Here is a 24,999-nt window from a genome sequence, read left to right on the forward strand (position 1 = left end):
ACAACTAACAATATTAGTCACGCAAGTTTTTATGAAATTTCGGCGATTGTATGAGCTTTACCAGCCTGAGCTATACGATAACTGACCAAATAAGATACCTCTGTGGCTTTTTAATTTGCTGTTTTTGATACTTTATTTATAAAGTTCTTATTTTTTAAAAGTTGATCACGCAATCGAATAAAATAATCAATAGGTTTATCTTTCACGTTTTTATGGTTAGTTTCCAGATGACGACGCAATTTGGTTGGCACCATTGAACTATTCGGAAAAACTTGAAACTGAACTTAATATAGCTGATGCAATCAAATTTAAGTCAAGTACTCTAGATTCATTAAACATAATTAATTCTGACGTAGATGGTATGGATAATCTTATAAATAGTTCAATTGTATTTTTGAAATCTTTTGATGTAGATTCTGAAAAATAGTTAATAGTTCGCTATAGATACCGACCTGTACCTAAGCAGCTTGATAATAATAGAGATAATGAAGCTAATATATTATTTAAAATATTTTATAGGAAAGAGTTTAAATCTGTGTTCGACGAGCATACGTCACTGGTAAAAATATTTTAGATAGTTGCATTGGTACAATTAAACCATTATACAATCTGTTCAATCCCCCTGTATCAAAGAATAACTTAACTGAAACGAATTCAAGATGCAATCATATTTTTACCCAAACAATGTGCTGTACACCCATTACATTTACTCGTTGAGTTAGAAGTACTGTACGACCAATGTAAAGAAGTGAAAACTTTCAGATATAGCTACTCGGAACAAATTAAAAAAATGCTTCCTATACCTACTTAATAAAATGTTTCATTTATTGTGTACAGCTCCAGTAACTGTTGCTGGAAATGAGCGTTCATTTAGCAAGTTAAAGTTGGTAAAGAATAAATTATTTGAAGATAACCCAGAGTGACTCCCGATTAAGCGATTTGACTTATCTAGAAAAAAGACATCATAGATTATATTAAGTTAGATGTTATTGGCAAACAATGATCAGTTTAAAAAAAAAAAAAAGTAGAATTTGTATCTAATAAATTTTTGTATATATTGCTTCATTTGTTGTGAGTTCATCCTCCAATAAACAATTTTATTTTTGATAAATAACAGTTCATTTTAATATTGACTGAAGAACATTGACAATATTGTACAATTAAAAATACAAGTTTTAAAAATAAAACATATTTTATATATGTATGCAATCTTTTTTTTAAGTCAGTCAGCCAAATGGACTTAGTTACCCCCCTAAAAAATTATTTCGCTACGCCCCTGATGATAAAGTATATAAATATTCCACTTACATTCGACGTTATAGAATTGTTTTTATCAATTTATCTATTATAAGTAATTATGGATCAGGTACAATCGGAGCTCATTGGGCAACCATTATATCTTTAAATGTGGTACTAAGTTATGATTTAAGCCAATTATCTAATAAATTCCACACATCTTCTAACTACATAAATGTAGACATTAAACAAGGCTATTTTGAAATTGACAGATTTAATAGTATTTAATGGTTTATTGGTATTCTTTATACAGGATAGAATTTCTATTCAAAGCTGGTTATGGCCTTTATTGAATTTACAAAACTTAACTTAGTTATAGTACAAAATATCAATACAATTTGGTAATAAACAAGTTTTGGAAAGTTTTTAAACTTTTAACAACAGTAAACTGTAAACTTATTTGAAGAAATTAATAACGTAATTTTTTTTTTGCATAGTTTTTTTTTCATCTTACATTACCATCACCATTTTATACTCAATTACTTATTAAAAGCAATAATACAGAAATCACTATAATAAAAGTCATACAATGCAATAATCAACTTGAGTTGTTGAATATTATTTTGTGGATATAAGATAAACAACCATGAAGTCATGACCAATTATTTATATTTTTGTTAAAATATTATATTTCTTTAAAGACTTACTGTTATTATTATCAATGAAAATCTTAAATAATAATAGGTACATCATACCTATTCACATTAAGTACCAAATATAAGTTCAGTTAGAAAGTTACTTTGTAACTAGTTACTATCCAGTTTTGGGTTAATTTAAGTATTTAAATGTTCTTTGTATCGATTACTTATTTATTTTACTTTTTTTCATTGTTTTCAATTTTTATTGCATTATAACATTTTTCAAAGACATTTTACAATAATTGTTTATGGATAGTAAATAATTAAATATAATAAGTAATAATAATAATTATTATAATTATAATATATATCAAAACAATAATATTATCTTGACGTAAATATAAATACAAATAGTTTTATTAATCAAAAAACATAGATACAAGTATTATATACACATAATTTAATCAATTTCCTGAATGTGACGCTTCATATATTTAAAATAATAATGATAATTATGATAATTACACAACTTTATGTATTTAAATTTCAATTCAACTCACAGATTAAACAATAAGACTAAAACGATATTATTTTATTAAATTATATCATACATTATAATAGACCCAAGGCAAACATACATAGCTCTTTCTGGCTATTTAACTATTAACAAATAAATAATCAGAAAAATATTCACAGTTTAATACTAGGATACATTTCTAAAAAAAGAAATAAAAATTCAAAATGCACCTTGTTTCGTTTATATATCATACACAATGTACATTTTTTCTTTTTAGTCAAAGTTAGTTAAGTCTTGGAATCAATAATGTCAGCTTGATGCAATAATAAAATACTCAAATTATTGATATAATATGCTGCTATGAAGAGCACATCATTACAATCAAATTATATTAAAATTATATTAGTATTTTACTATTTTTGTTTAAAAGATTAATAATATACACAAAACTAAGAAAATTATATGCATATATTTTAGGAAATCGTTAAATCTTAGCATCAGATAGTTATGGTTCTTTCAAGTTCATAATTCCACGAGCAATACATATTTGTAACTTGGACATCAACACTCTTAATAGGTAATGCAAGGGGATATCTTTTCTAAACCTCTTATATGTATCTAGTCTGAAATCAGATGAAATTATTTTAAAAAAAAATTATCATATAATATCTTAACTTAAACAAAATTAAGTATAGATTATAGTTACAACGTGAAAAATATATATTTATAATATGCATATTTGAAATGAATTGTACATACATCTTAAAAAAATAAATTAAAAATGAGATTTCAAATAGGGGTAATTTTCAGTGCTTCACATTGTTTATTTCTCAAAAATGTTTGTCTATATTATTAATCTTTGCTTTTTATTCAAATTTCATAAATACATAACATTAGCACAAACATAAAGAAAACTAATGAATGTATTCTTTAATCTTACTTAATTTATTTATTTTAAAAATAAGCATTGATTTTTCTACATAAATCATAGATTGTTTCAATTATTTATTTAACACATAAAAAATGACTAATATGTATGGAAATTAAAACTACAAATAATGAAAAGTGAACATTTATGAAATTCTAATTAAAAATGAATCAATTCATTTTTATGCATACAGATATAAATAAATATAATCGAATAATTTATAATTATGTTATTTTATTAAGTGCAAAATAATTTTTATTATTTCTGTATTCATAAAAACAAAAATTTCTTAAGTGACTTTTAGCAACAAAAAGATATGTTAGTTATGTGTAATCATTTTGGATTTTGCAGAAGTTATTATATTATATTATTTAATGATGATTGGTTGCCATTTTAATCCCCAAAAATTATAATTTTATACAAAGAATAGCTAAAATGTAGAATAACAAATATTTGAAAAAAAAAACAATTTTTAACAACATAACTATTGAAATAATACATTGATTGAATTAACACTAACAGAATTCACAAAAAAAAACTGGATATGCAAGACAAAAAACAATAACAAAATAAGACAATCTAATGAACCCTAAAACATTGACCAAATACACGCGCACACAAGATAAAAATAAGGAACGAAATTGAGCCAATTCACATCATAATATTAGTTGTATACAATTTGTGTGTTATCCTTTGGCACGTTTTGTTCTAAGCTTAAAATATGTCTTATAGATTTTACATATAGTACTGTAATATTAAAAACCATGTACATAGAATAATATTACAGTGCATGTATTATATTACTTCTATGATAGTCAAAAGAGGACTGGGAAAAATAATAATATAAATATTTATTATTCGTATTAAATAATGTATATAGGAATTGTATTAGAGATGTATAATGCATTGTTATTATGTATCAAACATAAAATTCAAAAAATAAATTGATAGGGATCATATATTCATAAAATTATAAAATTAAAATTCAATAATTATTAAAAAACAAACAAAAAATAATTGTAACATATTTTAAGTGCTATTGAAATAATTGGTATAATAATAATAATCATAATAATAAAAACAAATTAAATATAATTTTACTACAAGCAAATTATAATATCAAGTCTACTCTCATAAATGTTTCTTTAAATAATTATACATAAATATATAGTAAGTATGTATATATATTATATAAGTATAACAAAGAACAATGAAAGAATATAATAGGGATAGTTTTGTTATTTTCGCAAAATGGTAACAGAGAAAATAATAAATGAATAGAGATTAGAGAAGATTCAATTTGATGTTATTATAAATGTACATTGAATATTTTTTATCCTTCATTTAAGTTGACACAATAAAAATGGTTTAACAATTTTTATTTATATTTATTACATTTATTTCTAATTTAAACTAAAGATTTTATATCCATAAAAACAATGAAAACATTAATGAATGTTTTAATCATTTTAAATACATAAAACTGAAAAATTAATTTTTTTTTTTTTTTATCAATAGATTTGTAAATTTTAATTTGTAAATTCGCAATATTTAATTTAGATGAATTAAAGTTTTGAAGGGAAGTTGTTAAGTTTTCCACAGGGCAGTGATGAAATTTCTAAAGCCTTCTAAATACATCCATGTATCATCCTCTTATTTAAATTAATAACATTTTTTAGAAGTCATGAATTAATCGTTTTTAGATACAAACATTATGTTTTAACAAAATCCATCAAAGTTCAATAGAAATGGGTATTATTTTTAATTTTGGCAGATTTAAAATCAAATTATGTTCATTAAATAAACAAAATGTCTCCTCCATATAGATAGTATATATAATACTCTTACTATGCTATTATATTTTCTCCTTTTATGTTATTAATTAATTTCTATTTTATACTATACACTTAAAATTCTACTAATGGTGTAAACTAAACATAGAAATCGAATGAAAAAGTGTTAAATAAATAATAACTGACATACATGATCTATGCAGTTTCAGAATGCAAATATAGAACATTATTCTTATTAATAAAATTTAGATCTTAGAAGTTGTTATTTTCCTAAATTAATTAAATAATATAATTATAACAAAGTGTGATCGTTTTAGAGTTTCGTAATAATATTATCAGTTGAAATCGGATATTTAATGGGGTAAAATTATTAATGTGTTAGAATAAAATAATTCTTGTACATTTTAAAATTATTTAGAAGTAAAACAGTTGTGAAACACAGTGATTATTTTATCAAACCTTTATTATGATTTATTACATACATTTGTTAATAAGAAGTTCCATTTTATCTTTTTTTTTATGGAATGTCCAATCTAAGTCAAATTTAATAATTTGATGTATTTTATATATAAAACATTTTATTATTTATATATAGATTATACTATGAATTTGGCAGTTCTTGAACCAATATAATCTATATGAACAGGAGGTAACTGATTTAATTGCACAAACCCAGTCAAAATGTATATAATAATCACAATACTTTCGGACAAATAATAAATCAACTGATAGGAACCCACGAACCATTTGAACAAATAATATATCAATGTACACGAAAACAAAAAATACTTAGGAGGATAAATATTGGTAACGTGAAAATATTGTATTACTCTAATAATATAACAATAATATTGGTTGAGCAAAAAGATGACATTGAACAAATTCGAGTTAAAATCGTAAAATTACGATGTCGCCAAACAAATAGAGAATAGTTTTTTAACAGGTATTTATTTTTTTTAAGGTAGAATTTCCATAAAAAGAGAAAAATATAAATTTATTATAAGATTCTAATGTGCCATTGTATACGAAGTTAGTAAATTTAATACTCTGTGGTAACTTCGGCAAATTTTTTTTATTCAAATTTATTAAATAAAAATATTAAAGTTAAGTAAGAGTATTTACATTTTATTAAATCGAATTCAGGATATGAAAAAAATGTAATATGATTGGTAAAAGATAAATATCGTGAGAAATAATAACTCAAACTATTCTCATAGTTGCATACAAGTCGTCAATGAACCGTTCCCTGAATGTATAACCAAGTATTATAATATTTACAAATAATATTATTATAAACAATTGATAAAAGAGATTAATACAATGCGATGGTTGAAAAAATATCAGAGAAAATATCGCAGTCTTTTTACAGCGTTTCCGCGAATTTAATAGTTACCACCACCATATCCAATATCCATACGGTTTACAGACAAATATCCACCACTTGATTGGATATAAGGTGAAACCCCATTACCACTATTATTGTTGCCATAAGACATGGAGTTTTGAGGTGGATAAGGGAAATTTGGAGTTGGCATATGTATGTTATGTGTATTATGTGAATATCCATTTCCAGGTGGTCCTAATCCTCCGTTAAATTGCATTGAGCTGGCATACTGATTATTGTATGGCTGTTGGTACTGTTGTTGTAATCTATCCATGTCCATCATAACACCACCAGAATGATGATGATTATAATTTATTGAAGGTGGTGGCGGTGGATAAGATGAAGATGTAAGGTTGCTAACAGAGAATGTAGACGGCTGAGACATTGTTGCTTGTTGGTGATGATGATTTGCCCCATTTGTTAATGAGCTAACTGAAAAGTTGTTCATATTTCCTTGGGGTGCACAAGGCGATGATGAATAAGAATAATTTAAAGAGGGAGAACATGAGTAATCACTAGGCATGTAACCTGAATTTGATTCATCCATATATTGATGATGATGATGGTGATGTCCACTATGCTGTACATCACTATCATTCATGTTAGGAATTTGTTCAACCAAAGATTCTAAGCCTGACAAACTTTTTGCTGTAACATCTTGATTATTTGTTATTTTTTGTTGGTGTGGATGTTGTTGTTGTTGTTGCTGCTGCTGCTGTTGCTGTTGTTGTTGTTGAGGATATCCAGTTGGTGGTGGGGGATATACTGGAGATTCTGCTGGAGGATATGCCGGAGATCCTGCTACAGACTCTACATTACCTGAATATTCATCATATCCATGCGATTGAGAATAATGATGCATATCCATCTTAGTATTTGTTTTTTGTGGTTGCTGAGATGCACCAATTGAATTATTAAACTGACATTCCATTTGTGATGGTCTAGAGTGTTGATCAACACCAATTAGATCTTCTTTGGTTACACCACCACTATGTTGACTGCTGTGAGGACTATTATCTTCGGCCAGCAGACTAGCTGGTGGCTCAAAATCAGGAGGACCCAAACTAGGAGATGCTGGAGATCGTGATCCTAAATTATGTTCTGAAGAGATAGCTGCACTGATTTCTGACGATAAATCAGAATGTGTGAAGGATGGAGCTTGTGGTGACTGAGAATATCTATGTTGTTGCGATTGAATTGGCGAACGATGATGATGAAAATTTGCATTGTTATTTCCTCCACTGCTTCCTCCGCCACCACCACCACCACCACCACTATTAGATATAGGTGAATGTGAAGAGCTTTGGTTGTTATAAATATTATTTATAACATTGTTTCCTCCATATAACTGTGACAAATTCATCGGAGACTGAATTGGTGGAGAGAAACAATTTGATAATTGAGTTGATGGGTTACTGTGTTCACAAGACAAAACTGGTGGTACAACATTATTTGTTGGTGGTAACTGATTTGGGTCAGGTTTAATTTTTTTCGGCCTCCCTCTTTTCTTCTTAGGCATTCCTTCTCGGTCTTCCACTACTTGAGGTTTAGGACGTTTAACTTTCACTTCTTCAGGTATTCCATCTTTGGTTTTTATTTTCTTTGGTCGCCCTCGTTTTTTCTTTTGAACCACGGGTGGTTCATCTTTAACATCGGCAATATTTTCTATAGTTTCTTGATTTTCGACCACAGAATTATAATTATTGAAATACACAGATGGCACTTCATCTTTAGGTTCTTCTTTGATATCTGGCTCATAATAATTCTTTAACTTAGTAAATGAGAATACCACTTCACTATCATCTATTTCAGCCACCAGACCATTTAAATAATCTCGAAACTTCTTCAACGCAGCATAAAATGGTACTTTATCAGCTGCCCGTGGTAATTGTGCACATCGGGCACTAGATGATGGCATCACCCACATATACTATAAAAATGGTAAAAAAAAATATATTAATTTATGTATGACGTAAAACATTAGAAATACAAAATATGTTCAACTGTGGTGTAATTAAATTCTAAATTATTAGTTAACTTCATAATTAAATTTACAATCCTCATTGTGTGTAAATGTAATAACCGAGGTAAAAACATGACGTACAAAGTATTACAATACGATCTAAACACAAACTTAATACATAATCTAATAACAATGTGGACATCACCAATGCTAATATTTGTCCAGTACTGATGATGACGACATGCAAAGTTGCTGAAGTATGTTGAATCTATTATTTTGATTATTTTTAAACACTAGATTAGAATCATTTTTATAATACTTGTTAATACTATAAAAATAAACTGTTAACTTGTTACTTAAAATTAAAGATACATTCAAAATAGTTAGCAGTTATGATAAAAATATCAAGTATTAATAGTAAAATAAAATGTTACCGTATTTGTTCCATCTACAAGTTCTGGTTGACGACCAAATGTAAAATCTTTTTTCCCAGAAAACACTTCAAAAATAAGTTTTCCATTAAATACTGCAATTTTTGGTTTAAATCGTTGTAGCTTTTCAAGAAGAATTTGACTTCCTATTGTGAAAAAAAAAATTTAGTAATTGTTACAATTAAATTAATATTTCATCCTAGTATAGTTGCTGCTACTTGTTGTTTACAAAGTAAATAAGAACTACAAGGGTACATAAAAGTACATTAAAAAAAGTTAAATATAATATACAATTGTTGATCGATGGACATCATATTGATTGTCAAGTATGTTTCAACCACAATTTTTAACATTCAAAAGTAAATTAAAAGTATAAAACAATAAAAATAATTTAGTGGGGAAAGGATTCTAAATTGATCTGTAATATTTTCAAAAGATACTTATGAACATTAATTTTAATTTTATGCAATGATTAAATAATAGAAGATATTTTATGTTAATTAATATAATATTGATATAATAAAATCCGGCCTAGTCTCGATAATGAAGGGAGATAAAAAATCTCTTAAAGGTATTTATTATTTGAGATATTCGACACACTTAACTTAAATTTAACCTAACCTCAAGGGGAGTCAAAAAAATATGAACTGTCAATTTTTTTTTTTTTTTTGAGTTATCGTGACATAATAATATATAGCAATTGAAAATCTAAAATATTTTATATCTAGACAATTTAAAATGATACGTTATTAAATAGATTATAGAAAACAAACCTTCTTTAATTTCTTTCCTTGTGAGATCAGCACTACCTTTTGTAGCTCGTTCCACCATATTGGTAAACCCTATACCATTTTGAAGTAGTTTATAATCATCATCAGCAGTCATGGGTTCTGGTGTAAGACCAGATAGGTATAAACATTTCCCTATGAAAGTAAAATAAAACATGTTAGTAATATAAAATAAATATGTATATAAATTTCAATAAATTAAAAAAATCATCAAAAGCTTGTTGTGTAAAAAATTGAAATTATTAAGAATATTATGTATTTACTCACAAAAATGATTTCCAGGACCTGCATAATGATGACCTTTATAAGCAGCAAATAAACCAGGGTTGATACCAATCTGAAAATGTGCAACTCTAATTAAGTAATTTATTAATTATAATAGGTGGTTAATTTTATATTTTGTTCTTCTATGTAAGTTTTAAAATATATTTTATTTTTTATAACAATCAATTGAATTGATATAAAACACATCAGTAATACTTGAAATGTAAAAAGTTAAGTTAATATTATATTTATATACAGTTTTTATAGTCTAATTACAACATAAAAAAACTAGGTATCTCATCATACAAATCAAACACATTAAATAAATAACCTGCAAAAATATACTATACTTACAATCACAATATCCAAATTATTGGTTAGATGGTCAGGTAAAGTGCGCTTTGATACCTCTTCTTCAGGCATGCCATTAAAACGGTCATGTTTTTTTCTTTCCTTGTAAACCTTGGAAGGATTTGTCAATAGTTTATCTTTTGGCAACATATGTTGCATTAACCCAAATGCTTGATCAGGGTTTAAGCATTGCAAACTAAACATAATTTAAAATTGTATGTTATAATTATACATTAAATAACAAAAAATAACATTAATACAGATCATAGTTTATTTTACCTCATCTGATCCTCGGGTTTAAATTTTTTCTTCCTGCCTCGTTTTTTTGGCATATGTTGTAAAATCATTTCTTCAGTATATTGCAAGTTTTGTTGACCATGATGTTGCATTTCTTCATCAACAAAACTATATGGATCATCAGGCATTTCATACTTAATTTGGTGTTGTTGCATGTTGTTCATTTGATGATGATGATGAGCATGACCATGGTGATGTGGATGCATGTGTGTATTCATATGTTGTTGTTGATGATGATGCATTGGAGGTAACTGATTCATAATATTATTATGATGTTGAGCTGCTGCAGCTGCAGCAGTAGCTGCTGCAACGGCTACTGCGGCTGAATGTTTTGCTGCAGCTTGTTCAGCATCAGTACCACCACCACTTGTCTCATATCCATCATCCGCACAAGCAGATTCTTGTTTTACAGAAGATGTTGGCTGAGGTCCATTGTTAACAACATCACAATTACCATAATTGTTAGACCTGCAACAATTTTAAAACAAACCAATCAATTACAATAATCAATCTATTATGAATACATAAGTGGTAAAAATTACAATCAATCCTCTCGTTACTGTAATGTGTACTTGTCACTTAAGTACAATTATTAACTACAGAAAAACTAATTTGTTTAAGAAACATAATATATTTGTTAGTGTATTCAATATTTTCAAGTCATAGACAAATAAAAAAAAAACTGTTGTGTATGATATTTTTTAAAATTTGAATTATGACATATTACCTACATGTGTTATCATGTACTATTAACAAAAATTGTGTAATAAATACAAAAATTCAATTATTTTGTACCTATATCTAGAAATAGTTTTAATACATCGAGAATATCATGATTCATGAACTATGTTTAACCTAACAAATACAAATTAAAATTACTTACACTAATAATGTTATGTAAAACAGTTAACAGTATTTAACGACAATAACTAATAAAACGATAAGTTTGCATCGAATTCAATATTTCGTTATTAGAGAAATGATTTTAAAAAAAAGGTTGATATTGTCATCCAGATTCGAATATTAAATATTATTATTCAGTAACTACGTCAATACTACGGAAAATGTGTTTAAGAAATGGAATCGTTGTATTAAAAAGAGACTAATTAATTATTGAAAGGAAACTCGTTGAATAAATAATAAGACAAAGAAATACGGTCGATTTGAGCATAAAACGAGCATCGAGCACATTATTGCACGTAACATTCGTAACATTTCCGAGAACATTTTGACGGAAGAACGTAGGTAATATAATATACGAATTACTCCAACGCCCAGGGAACGTACCCAACAACGATAATCATAAACACGCATTAAATGTAGATTATTTTTATTTAAAAGTGTATACCGACAGTCGATTACATAGCATTAGTGGCTAAACGACCGTGGTCTTTGAGAAGCGATTGCTTCTCGATTTTTTTTAAGATTTAGGCCTGGGTGGGTGCCGTGGGTCGTGGGTGAAAATATGAAAGTGAATAACCATAACTAAGTACCTATTAATATTAGTATTTATAACAATTTATAGATATATTCAGGTATAGGTACTATGGGTAATAGCACTAATGGATGGGTGGGTGGGTGTGTAAATTGTAAGTTTGCTTAGGTTAGGTTCGTTTCGCCACTGTATAGCATTGAAAAACGAATGGACTCTACCCCAATAGTATTGTAACAGAATGATAGTTATCCGTTCACACGTCGATAGATAACTTTCGCGTAATAGGTGATGGGGAAAAAATGTTTTATTTATTGTATTAGTATTTCTCATCAGGCATCTGATTCATACTCGTAAAACTAAATGTATAACATAGAGTTCAAATTCGTGTATTAATATTTATTACCCAAATTACGAAATAAAATTCTGTGAATAGAATATAAAACAAGCCACCCAAATCGCGAACACGGTACTGCGGGTATAAGTACAGTATATATATATATATATATATATATATATATATTGGGTAAAACAAAATTATGTGAAAACCAACTTATACAATGTAATATAACCTCTATGGCTTATGTATATATATTTATAAATGTTAATACTTATATTTATTTATAATGTTAATAATGTTAATAATAATATTGTAATATTGTAATGCAATGTAGACCAATGGCCAGAGCCGCCGCGGTCTTTTGAGATTAATAAAAAAAAAAAAAAAAAAATTATGTGAGATTGGAAAGTTCCCGTTGGTGGCTTCGTTATATTAAAAACCATATTAGACACTGGACAGTATCGACTTAATTTAATCATTTGGTAATAACATGCATAAGTTACGGTGCAGGACGCAGGTACCTATCCCACTTAACAATCTGACAACAATAATACCATATTATCCTAATTCTATAATAGGACCGACCGACACGTTGGGTTTCGTTCTATCAAAACTTCGTACCGGTTCTGACGTTAAGAGAGTTTGGTTTTGCACACCCGAGACGTGTAATGTGGGAATGGTTAGGATATGAGGGGAAGAGTTGTATAGAAGTGGGGAGAGGAGTGGCGGCGTCGGGTATATGATGGGTCGTGTGGTAGGCGGGATCCTGGAGGGGAGGGGAATAAGAAAGAGGGAGATTAGTGAACTGGGTGGGCGGTAGCGGCGGCGCGCGGGGCAGGGTGTATTGATTTATGATTCCGGCCAACACACAACAGGCAACCTGGTCAGGATATGCGCACAGGGTTGCAGGAACAGAGGTCGTAGAGAACTGAACGCCACCGGGGTTTATGCAATGGTCGTTGAACTTATTATTATTTTGCAGGGTATGGGGCATTTCAAAAAAAAAAATTTATCGTTTACATTCCTTACGGTACACGCTCAAAAGCGAAATATTTCATTGCATTTCGTTGTCCGGCAATATAATAAAAAATAATGTGACGATATTTGAAAACGAAAATACAATTATTGAGTTTATTACGGTATTAATAATATAGACAAGACGCGCAATACATAATATTATACGTCAAATTGAAACAACCGTTAGAAATATTATAAAGAGTTTTATTGGTACACCGTGTTGCAGAAAAGTTTGCAAAGTGAAAAAGTTTTTAAATGTACCTATATAGATGTATAAACTATATTAAGTACCTCGAACTGTTGTATATACCACGCTGTCTTATTATTAATACCTACTGTACGTAAACTAACCAGACTAAACTTGTTACGGTTTTTAAATATCACACGTATTTAAGGGTGAATTAAATATTATGAAAAAACAAAATAGTTAAAACATCAATAATTTAATAGCAGACCCATTAAAAACTACCATCCTGAAAATATATTATATAATGTAATAAAATAAGTTCCTAATACTGAAAATTGTAAACTAACTATTCAAATAGAAGTTAATAAAAAAGATTACTTGAAAATGAATAAAACTTGAAACTTGAACCTGTACATAATTAAACACAAAATTAACATTACATTGAATTTTGTTTCTATTAGTAATAACGGTTAGCAATCATTATGAGCTAAGGACCATTGACCAACCATATTTTGTATAAATGTATTGGAAAAAACGGTTGTTCATTAATAATTAACACAGCGGAAACAATCAACACCAAGGGGTTTAATAGGTACCTACCTACAATAAATGTCTTATCACATATTTAGGACCTGCATAATCGGTACAATCAATCGCCTCAATTGACAGAAGGAAATATTAAATTTTTTTACCGTAATATAATATATTTTATTATAACCAAAAGCGCAATAAATGCTTACATGGCGAATGTTTAGAATAAATCATCCCTGCAGCTGGTGAAACGTTGTAGTGTGGTAGGGGTGTGGTGGTGTATAATCGAGGAAGTTTATTGATTAATTTTTTTTTTTTTTTGAAAGCTGTGTGTATATGATGGTGGTATCCTACGGCGTCCGGGAGCTCTTTTCGGTGGCGGGGTGATGGAGTTTCCATAGTCCCCGCCACTTGAAATCCGGAACACCGAGGGACATACGCACATCCTGTACAAGCATGTCGCGTTTCGTCGTCGACAAGAGATGCTGACATTTTTTACACACACCCAAAAACCTCATCGCGCGTTAAGAATATTTTCACATCGTCAACTTATTATTCCTATTATTAGACCTACACACGCGTCTCCTATAACACGCAGAATTCGTGACTGATCTTTACTGCTAATCGATTTTAAAATCAGCCGGCAAACTAGTGCGTTATGTTAGTGCGTTATGTTAGTACGGTAGAACAAATTTCTTCGAAGGGACAATGTACAACTACAACAACAACAACAATATAAACATTAGGTTAAGCCTTTACTTTGTACAGATAACGAGAAAGATGAAAGAGGGAGGGAGAGCACAGTTAAACAAAACGGAAGATAATGAAGATATTATTATTCTCTGAGCGGGATGACATAATAACAATAATAAATTATGTACATAGAGATGGGACGAAATATGCATAATAATAATATTATTATATCGTATAAGACGGGTCACCGCGTCTCGAGTACATGGCAATAATAATAATTATTCGACGACGGAAATCGGTAAAAAGAACGAATTACTATAATAATATTATAGGAAGCGGCGATGATGAAAATCAGACGAATAATATTTTGCTTTTGTTGTTTCCCCGTGAAGGAGTTCACTCCTGCCCGTTTTTTGAAACACAACTAGGGAACGTTGTCCGTATCATATCATATTGCCAACCGTTATTAGTAATAATACATGTTTTTAAAATCGTTGGTTTCTGTTCGTTTGGTAGCGAACCGTCGCAGAGAGAAATAGCGTCAAAATTAATGTTATGGCGATACCGCAGTCGTGTGACGTGTAAACGATAATAATTAGTGTGCGTGTGTGCTCGTGTGTATTCGCCGTAGTAGCCTCCAACTTGCGCCACACCATAGCGATGTGTTACGCGCACGCGCATGAACGTGCCGGTCGATGCGGGCACACCACATTCGATCGCACGAACATTTTTCAGGAACGCAATAGTGTTACATTATAATAGGTACTACTACTAGTACTATTATTATTATTATTATTTGGATGATAAAATAATATTATATTATTATGACTGTAGTGTATTGTGAACGCGATAAGAATTTCTAAAAAATGTAGAATTATTCACATATCAGATAGGTAGGTTTTTTTATTCGGCACGGAGTCCGCTCGAAAACTGAAAGTTGGAGCTATATTATACACACTTATAGTATCAATTCCGTTACACTACAACGCACCCCCCCCCCCCTTCTCTGATCATAACCAGAACCAGCAAGTCGACCCACCCCGTTTTGAAAAATAAGATGTAAAATATGGAACCCGTTTTTGAAACTCTAGTCGCACATGCACTTGGTATACACTCACACACACTAACATCGAAAAGTAAAGAAATTGAAACATTTAATGTTGACTATTTAATTTTTCACGTTGAAAAATCTATGATAACTCAAATTAAGTAGGTAAGGTATTTTTAAATACTTAACATCGAAATACAATAAACTTTTCCTTTTTTTCATACATAAATATATTATCGAATATCACCTATCAAGTATCAATTGAACATATAACGCAGTAGGCATTGACATCATTTTATATTATAAAAAATTTTGTAAATACTGAATTACACTGAATTAATTAAAATTAATATAGTTTAAATAACTATTCAAATGTAAATATATAAAAAATTACCATTTAAGTATATAATTTAAAATTATTTTAAAAGCTTTGTAATATAATGGCTACATTATTTTCAAACAGAGTACCTAACACAAAACTGAAAAAACCAAACAATCTTTTTAATACTCATAAAATCTAAATTAGTTATTAACAATAGATGGGTAGTAGCAAATAATAATCTTATTGGATTAATTTTTTTTTTTTTTTTTGATTATATTCTATTAATCCATTTAAACATAACACCAAATACAGGATTACATGCATATATATTTAATTTAAATTACTTCAAAAATGTATATATTCATACAATAACCTAACTTATTAATCATATTGTTTTTAAAATTGCTCTTTCTTCTTGTAAAGTTACCACTTGTATGTAATTTAGTTGACTTTATAATCTGAATGGATTGAGTTTTATATTGACTAGGTATAGAGGGAATTAGTCAATATCTCAATTAGGTACCTACATTAAAAACTAAATTTGTATTAAATGAATATAAATAATATTTTATCAAAGAACTTTGTAGTTCATTTTGTCAAAACATCTCAATATAAAGTGATTTTAAGTTACCTAACTTAGTTTTTTTCTAATTTAATTTAATTAAGTAGCATACAATTATCATTAACAATCCCAGCCTCGAGTACCTATTTGATTTAGTTCAGTATGCATTATAGGTACCAATATTTACACATGGAAGTTTTATATTTATTTATTCAATAAGACCATTTAAATAATTTTAATTAAATGAATATTTAAATACATAACTGCTAAGATTAATTTAAATAAAGCTGATTTTGTCAAATATACAAGTTTTTAGGTTCCACTACAACTTAAATTAATCATTTATATAAATTGATTATGATTAAAATGGGTGTTGGGGCAAAAAGTACTCAAAACTCATTAAAGTCAAATATTAATTTGGAATTTTTATTTAAAATTACCTATTTAAAATCTTTCATATTAATTTATAAGTACCTACTTAATCATTAGGAAAAATGAATTGTAATATTTTTAGAGTAACACCATACATTCAATCATTAAAAAAATTAATTATTTAATAACAACACAAGTGTATATATACATATAAATACAGCAGAAAAAGAAATATAATTAATATGCTTCATCTTGAATGAAATTTATCAACTATTTTAGGTTAATCTATTTTTTCAACTCAATAAACTGCAGTTAACATAATTATAAATTGTATAGATTATAGGGATAATTTGAATCCATTGATTCAGTCATTGAAATAAAGAATCATAATGAAATACAAGATTATTTATATATTTCCTGGCATGGATTGAGTAACTAATTAAATAGAATGATAAAAATGTAATTATAATCTTGTATAGGTGTATAGGTACATAATAATATGCTTATACCTAATAAATATTTTTGTTTGAATATAAAGTATAAAATAAAAACATTTTAAGAAAATGTACATATTTAAGTGAAAGAGAAGTGAAATATGTAAAAGTTACATTACATCAGAATGTGTCAAAAGTCTAAAATACTTAAAAATGTATAAAACAATATTTAACAAAATATGGTATAATTTATTCAAAACAAGAGAAATTTGAAAAAAGGTAAACATCCATTAATAGGTAAACAAAAAATTCAGCTCAAACTTTGAAGTTAAAAAAAAAACACCATTATATTATATTGAACAAACAAATTAAATAATATCAATATTTATATTTTCATTGCTAATAGACATCTCTTAAAAATGACATTATTAAACTTCATTAATTAATGGGGAATTTAATTAAAACAAATTATGATAATTGACAAATACCTAATCTATGTTTTCCAATTTAATTTCTATCTTGGTAGTTAATTGATATTAACTGGAAGAATTCTAACCAATTTAATTAATAAATAACATAATAGATGGCTAAATAATGTTTTTTTTTTAAAATTATTTTAATTTATTTAGGTATGCTGTTTATTATAGAAATAAAAATTTTAAAAAGTTGTACACAATAATCACACTAAATGATCTATCTACCAACATTAGAATAAGGGACATGCCACACGATATATTAAGTGGATTCTATTTGCTTAGTTTACTATCTAAGTTTTATAATAAATCATTCAATGGACATGTTAAACATCAGTACAATGTTTTCATTAAAAGATAAACATTAAGACTTCAATTCATTAATGTACTACTTACTAAAAAAACCCTATAGATTAGCAAAATGTAAATGTATATACTATTAGTTACTTTTCTTTCACAACTATGAATTAAAGATACCAAACTTATCGGTTATTTGAACAAATACTTAACTATGGATTTAGATTTTAATACTCATCATTAAAATAGACATAAACATGTTGACATTTACAATAATGCCAATCATATAATATCCACTTTCAAACCATAAATTTTTGTTGTAAAATAAATTAAATTGTTAACTATGTATAATATCAATTTACATTTCTAAAATTGTATCTAATAAATAGAACTAGAAATAGAAGCATTATGTTAAAATTAGAGAACCTAGTAAGAGACATGTTAGAATGTAATAGGCACCTACCTACCTATGTGTTTTATTAGTTGATGAGATATCAAAAACCTAGTCTAAATAAAATAATAGGGTTATAATTGATAAAAAAAATAAGAAAAATTGAGAAGTGTGTGAAATTTAAGTTCACAAATTTAATTTTTTATTGGGACATAAGGTAATAAAAATGATTATTTTATAAATGTATAAGTATTACACTACCTAGTATTGTTAACTAAAACAGTAAGTGTGAATAATATAGATTCTACCAATTACTTGTTACCTACAATAAAGGTTACTTTTGAAAATTCCAAGAATTAACTTGGACAATTTCAATCATAAAAATATTTGTAAATTTAGTTAGTAAGAGGCTTGTCGGTTTAATACATGTTAATTTAATATTACTCTTGACATAGGTATATACTGTTTATTGACAATGAATTAGATACAATCCTTAAATGATCTCAACTGAATTTAAATATTACTACTTAATGATTAAAAAAGATATAGGTACAGAAGTTATATCAAATTCATCTTCACACCTGAATACTTGATTGAATATTTCAAATATAATATAATCCCAACCACAAAATTAAAGTATTTTAGACTCATAGCAATGCCTATTCTTCCTATGTTTGATATATTGGTGTCATAAACATGATTAAAGTTCATAAGTACTTCATTCATTGTTGGATATGAATAAAACAAATAAATCTTTATCAGAGATTATTTTGGACTAATTACACATGTTAACCAAGCAGTTAAAGAATAGGGTAAGAATATGTTTAGAAAAAAAGGTATTATTAAAGTACCTACACCAAAATTAATATTTATTTATACTCTTTTAAACAAATAGTTAGATACTAAATCATTGATATAATGTTAAGTAAATATTAATTAATGATGGATTGTTGTATTAATCAATGTTAAAAAGCATCTAACCTATGAAGTTTATACTTTTATTAAATAAGACATTAACCATTTATTGTTTAACAGACAAAAAATGCATCCATAATCTAAACATAATATATTAACATGAACAGGTTGTATTAGTGTGCATGTACATTTGTATAATATAATATAACAGCTATGGTATAGTTATAATACTGATATATATTTTAAGCGCCTTCCAATACTAATAATAATATTGTTACACATAGTATAGGTAACCGATTTAGTAGGAATGGTGTGCTGAAATACATAAATAATTATTTATGAAGATAAGATACACCAATCTGACATAATATTTTTTACTGATAACGAAACATGAGTTTTTTTTAAATGGTTACCAAACACCGTAGTTAAAAAAAAAAAAAAGGTATAAAACGTATACCTACCGATATTTTGCAACATACACACGTACACGTAGGTAAAAGACAAATGGCGTGGCGCTAAGCCTACGCAAAGACAGCCGAGGATGACAAAGAGAGTTTCGCTTAGCTCAAAATAAAATACTAGACGTACTCGCAATATTTTACTGAAATCCGCGCTGAGTGTGCAAGTGGTTTTTGTAAGGAACCACTGCCGAAGCAAAAGCATAAGCACTCGATAATCGCGTTAACGCGGTGGCCAGCAACTGCCCAATTGCACCCAGACTGACGGACTACTAGTATACATATCACTTTAAACTGTACACTACAATATTGTAAAAGTACGTGTACACGACATTATTATAAGGTTACTTAGGTAAAATATTATTAATATGCGTATAAGTACTACCTGCCTCGGTGGGTCGTCGATTACGTGTGCGTGCGGGTAAATCGTAGGTAACCGTGTACATTATAATAGTCGTCGCGTTATATTTTTCACACACACACTAGTCGCTTACTTGAACACTCACTCACACATCGACAAACGGCCGTGTATAATCGGGCGGCTGGCGCGTGTGCTTTGCAGTTTGAACATTCACGTACACACACACACACGCACACGCACAAGGACTGACGGGCGCACACACACGTACTGTTCGCACGCACACACGACAAGCCGAAGAGCCGTATCCGGTGGGAACAAAAAATATGCACACAATATTATATTTGTAATATAATATTAAAAAACGGGCAAAAACGTCAACCACACACGCTACACGGACCGCACAACCATCGGTCTCAACTCACAAGTGCTCGCTAAACGCATGAACACAACACACACACACACACACACACACACACACCCGTTAAGAGTTCGATACCCCTCCACCAATAACAGACAAACGACGCACACACACCAACACTAGCCAGGAAAAATGGAAAACCGTGTAAGTAACCAGTCTTTGTCTTCGCCACAGCGTCCTCCACCACCTCCCACCCTAGGCGGGGGCGTGTAGAGAGTTGTTATAATAATATTAACGCGTATCACAACGATATCGTCCCCTCCCCACGGCACCGAGTGTGCGGTGATAATACAGCGATGGCGATGATAAAAATAATGATGATTGTTGACGACCGTGAGATGTGATTGATAATGGACGTGGAAAAAATTGGCAGGTAGATGATTTGGTGAACAAAACGACGAAATGTAAAAATCGAAAAAAAAAATTTTAAATCTCTGTGCTTACTGTTGTTGTTGTTGCTGCTGCTGCTGCTGTTGCTGTTGCTTCAGAGAGGGCGAATTGCTGTCCGTAGACGAACCGGGTTCCATAGCGGCACCGAGTAGATTAGCCGACTCGCGGAACAAAGTGGCCACCTGCATCTAACAGCAGCCGCTCCAATCTGCTGCTGCTGCCGCGGCGACCGTGTGGAGGTGCTGCTGCTGCACTGCCGCCGTCGTCGTTATTGTTATTACGTTATCCGGTACGCGCGATTGCTATATTATTATTGCGAGCGGCTCTCACCCAAGGCGCGTCGCGTCCGTACGAACGCCGCCGTCGCACACACACTCACACGCGCTCGCACACTGACTCAAACACACACACAAGCACACACCGGCGCGGGCGCACACCGACGGCGGCGCACACACACGCACGCACAATGCCTACGCGCGCGCAGCACGAGTACGCACGCACGCACACGCACAGGGCGCGGATGCACTACGACCGTCGCCGCTGCGGCGTTTCCACAACGGCGCCGTTCGTACGCGCCGACCACCGCGGCATTTTTTGCGATGATGATAAAATTATTAATATTTTTCGCCGGTGTCGAGAAACGGATGTCGCCTTTTCGTCGATGCAGGCTGTTCCGTCGTCGTCGTCGTCGTCCCAAGCGCCTCGGCTGGCGCACACACCGAACGTAGACGAGATTTAATACATATATTTATATTTATTTATTATTATATAATATTATTGTATTAATATTATATCACGGCCGCACGAAATTTTATTATACCTCAACACGAACGTTGTGGCCCGTGCGAAATTTTAATGAATTCTTTTTGTTTTTTTTTTTTTTTTATCACAATATATTGATATTATTATCATTAATCGTTAGCTGTTCTAGAAACGTGCGATGCGAACGTACCCGGCGCAGAATGGGCATTATATCGTATTATTGTTGCAGTCGTTTTGGTTGCGATTGCGCGTCTGCGTATGTGTACGGTTTTTTTTTTTTATTATTATTATTCTGATTACGTGCGCGCGTACGCGTTTTTCAAAAACGTAAAAAAAAATTGTTAACAAAACGACGCGTTATCGGCGTCCGCCACGGAGGAGTGCGCGATAAATTCCGCCGAGATCGGACGTGCGGTGCCTGCGCGCGCGTTCACTGACGTCGCACTACCCTCCCACCAACGGCAGCGCTCACGTTCGGCGAGAATGAGCGAGCGAGCGTGCGGTGTACGGCGGGCGGGTGGGCGGTCGGGCCGGCTTGTGAATGCCGGGGGACTGGATAGTGGATATAGCGAGAGCGAGAGGATACGGTCGCGCACACGCACGCAGAGAGCGAGCGAGCGGGGAGAAACGTGAACGCGCACTACAGTCTACAACAACACACGGTCGTCGTTGCCGTAACGCTCGCACACGCACACTGCCGCGCGTCGGTGCACTCACGCGCGCGCGCGCACGCACGGCCTCGCGGCGCGCTCAAGCGTTCGGTACGCGCACGCTCGGCACCGGTGTACGACGCGGCGGCGGCGTCTGTAGTGCGGTGACGAACGGCGAGCGTCGGGGAAAATGTCAGCTCATTGGTCGGGACGAAATATGACCTGGAAAATAATCAATATGGTACGCGGCGGCGGCGGCGACTGCAGCAGCGGCCAGCGATCCGCCGCCACGCGACAGTGTTGCCGGCTTACCGTAAAAATATACCGCCACCGCTGGTCTCGGAGATGCGGTTTCTACCGCGCACAGGTGCCCCCTAGCTTACCCCCTCCCACAAAAACACCTCATCTATGTGGATTTCTAAGCCAGACCATCAGCTGCTTCTGCAGCTCGTCGTAACCGCACCACCGAGAACCGACAATATCGTTAGTTTTACGATCGTATATGTAATAATATTGTCCGGGGCTAATGCGGTGCTATATTAAAATATTATTACTATTATATGCGAGAGCTGGTGGGGATGGCTAGGGTAGAAAACGCTTGCCGAACGACCCACCCCTCCCTCTCGAGGAAAAGTTTACATGCAAAAGTTTAGACGGGTCGGCGGGCAACTCCGCTTTTACGTTCACGGTAATAGTAATAACGATAATATTATTACGACATTAATATTGTGTTTTTACGATCGTCGTGATTATTATTGTCGTTGTTATTGTTGTTATTATTGTGGACAAAATCTTTGGCGTCACTAGGATTTACTGGTTTCGCTGGTTAGAGCCTACAGGGGCTAAATAAATCCAAAGTACAAAATAGAATCAAAAGCCCTCCTCGGCCTTGTCGATAAAAATCTTATGCAAATAATAAAATAAGTAAACCTAGCTAACCTAAGTGTGTAGGTACTTATTATTCTACAGTAAGCATATTTAATATTTTAAAATCGTAACTCGTAAATCTCTTTTTATTTTTAGCATAGTCTATTTTGTGACATGGTTGACGTAATGTATGTCATAATTTATTCTCCTCGCAGGTAGGTGCAGCAAAACATTAAGGCGCAGCAAAAAATGAATCAATTACATTATTACTTTATAATAATATCAGGCATCGCCATACGATTATTTCTGTGAAACCTAGAACAACCAACAACCTTATATATTTGTTATTTTACCCTATTCACGGTTTTTATTCATCCGATTGCAATTGATTATATATTTTTATTTTTTAGTCTTAGATTAATATTAATATATGCAATTTATTCAATACATACAATAAATTAATACGATTTCAATAATATTAATTAATGCTACATCGCTACCTACAAAATATGGTTTATGTGTCTTCTCGTTCTTTTGGTCATAATAGAGAACAACATCTAGTCGGGACACAATAAATTTGTGGCGGCGCCAGAATTTTAGTATCAGGTGGGCCAGGCTGAGGCCAACATTTTTTAAGGGGGACTTATATGTTAACTTGATACATATCAAAACAATAGTGATGCCATTCCATGCTCAATATTTTCATATATTCATATAAATCATGGTTCATGCCCACAATCATTCCACTTTTGCATGCATATCCGCTATTTTTTTTTACTTCTTCAATGGTTAATAATATTGGTGTGTTGTGTTCACAGTTACTGCATCTCTGTAACGCGTCGTTTCTAAAATAAAGTGACATGGCGTAAGATCGGGTGGCCTAGGAAGCTATAGGTGCCAAGCATCGGATAGTTCGTTTTGAATAACCCTGTGTGTAATAAACATTATTTATCAACAAATATTATCATAATATATTATAGTAGCCCATTGAACTGCACTGAACAAAGTTTTTAACCCCCCCCCCCCACCAGCACCACCAAAACCACTGTTAAATTTCAGGTTGTGAAGGGGTGAAAGCGGCAATTGGGGGGAGGGGGTGTAGAACGATAAGCATTTCCTCGTAGTATGCCGATGGTGTTTTCAGAGCTTTGCATTTTGGGACCATCATGGATTTCGTCGGAACTCGGTGCACCTATATAATATACATGACCGACTCGTATGCGCAACGTAGGCGGCGAGAAACTTCACGGACGTGGCGGCGGCGGCGACGGCAGCAGCCACTGAGCCGCCGCCGACACTAATTCGAACGTAGGTAATCAATAATAATATTATGCCGTCGTTACGACGTGTTATTTTTTTTTCTCACAATTTAACATTTTTCCCGCCAATAATTCCACCACACGCGATGGAAAAAAAATAATAACAAACAAATCTCGCCTTTTCATCGCAATAACAATAATATCGTGCCATGTAACGAGCACACGTTTTG

At 31.2% G+C, this 24,999-nt stretch overlaps 1 protein-coding gene across 3 annotated transcripts; it reads right to left on the reverse strand.

Annotated features, from left to right (window-relative positions):
- Positions 1-1,888: 1,888 nt before the first annotated feature.
- Positions 1,889-22,675, reverse strand: Tdg (Thymine DNA glycosylase). Of its 3 annotated transcripts, none has more exons than XM_089217858.1 (7): positions 21,286-22,675; positions 10,573-11,058; positions 10,297-10,489; positions 9,946-10,015; positions 9,664-9,813; positions 8,894-9,036; positions 1,889-8,426 (listed from the first exon to the last, which is right to left on the reverse strand). In XM_089217858.1, exons 1-7 carry the CDS (start codon positions 21,417-21,419, stop codon positions 6,495-6,497), a joined length of 3,108 nt encoding a protein of 1,035 aa, XP_089073984.1. In that variant the 5' UTR covers positions 21,420-22,675; the 3' UTR covers positions 1,889-6,494. The 3 variants fall into 3 exon arrangements, with proteins under 3 accessions (XP_089073984.1, XP_089073992.1, XP_089073988.1); XM_089217866.1 differs by lacking the exon at positions 21,286-22,675 and adding an exon at positions 20,452-20,962; XM_089217862.1 differs by lacking the exon at positions 21,286-22,675 and adding an exon at positions 20,448-20,962.
- Positions 22,676-24,999: the final 2,324 nt, after the last annotated feature.

This window comes from Diuraphis noxia, unplaced genomic scaffold (assembly GCF_037042655.1).
Source record: "Diuraphis noxia isolate RWA-SAM2 unplaced genomic scaffold, SU_Dnox_SAM2 contig0001, whole genome shotgun sequence".
In the NCBI taxonomy this organism is placed as follows: Eukaryota; Metazoa; Arthropoda; class Insecta; order Hemiptera; family Aphididae; genus Diuraphis; species Diuraphis noxia.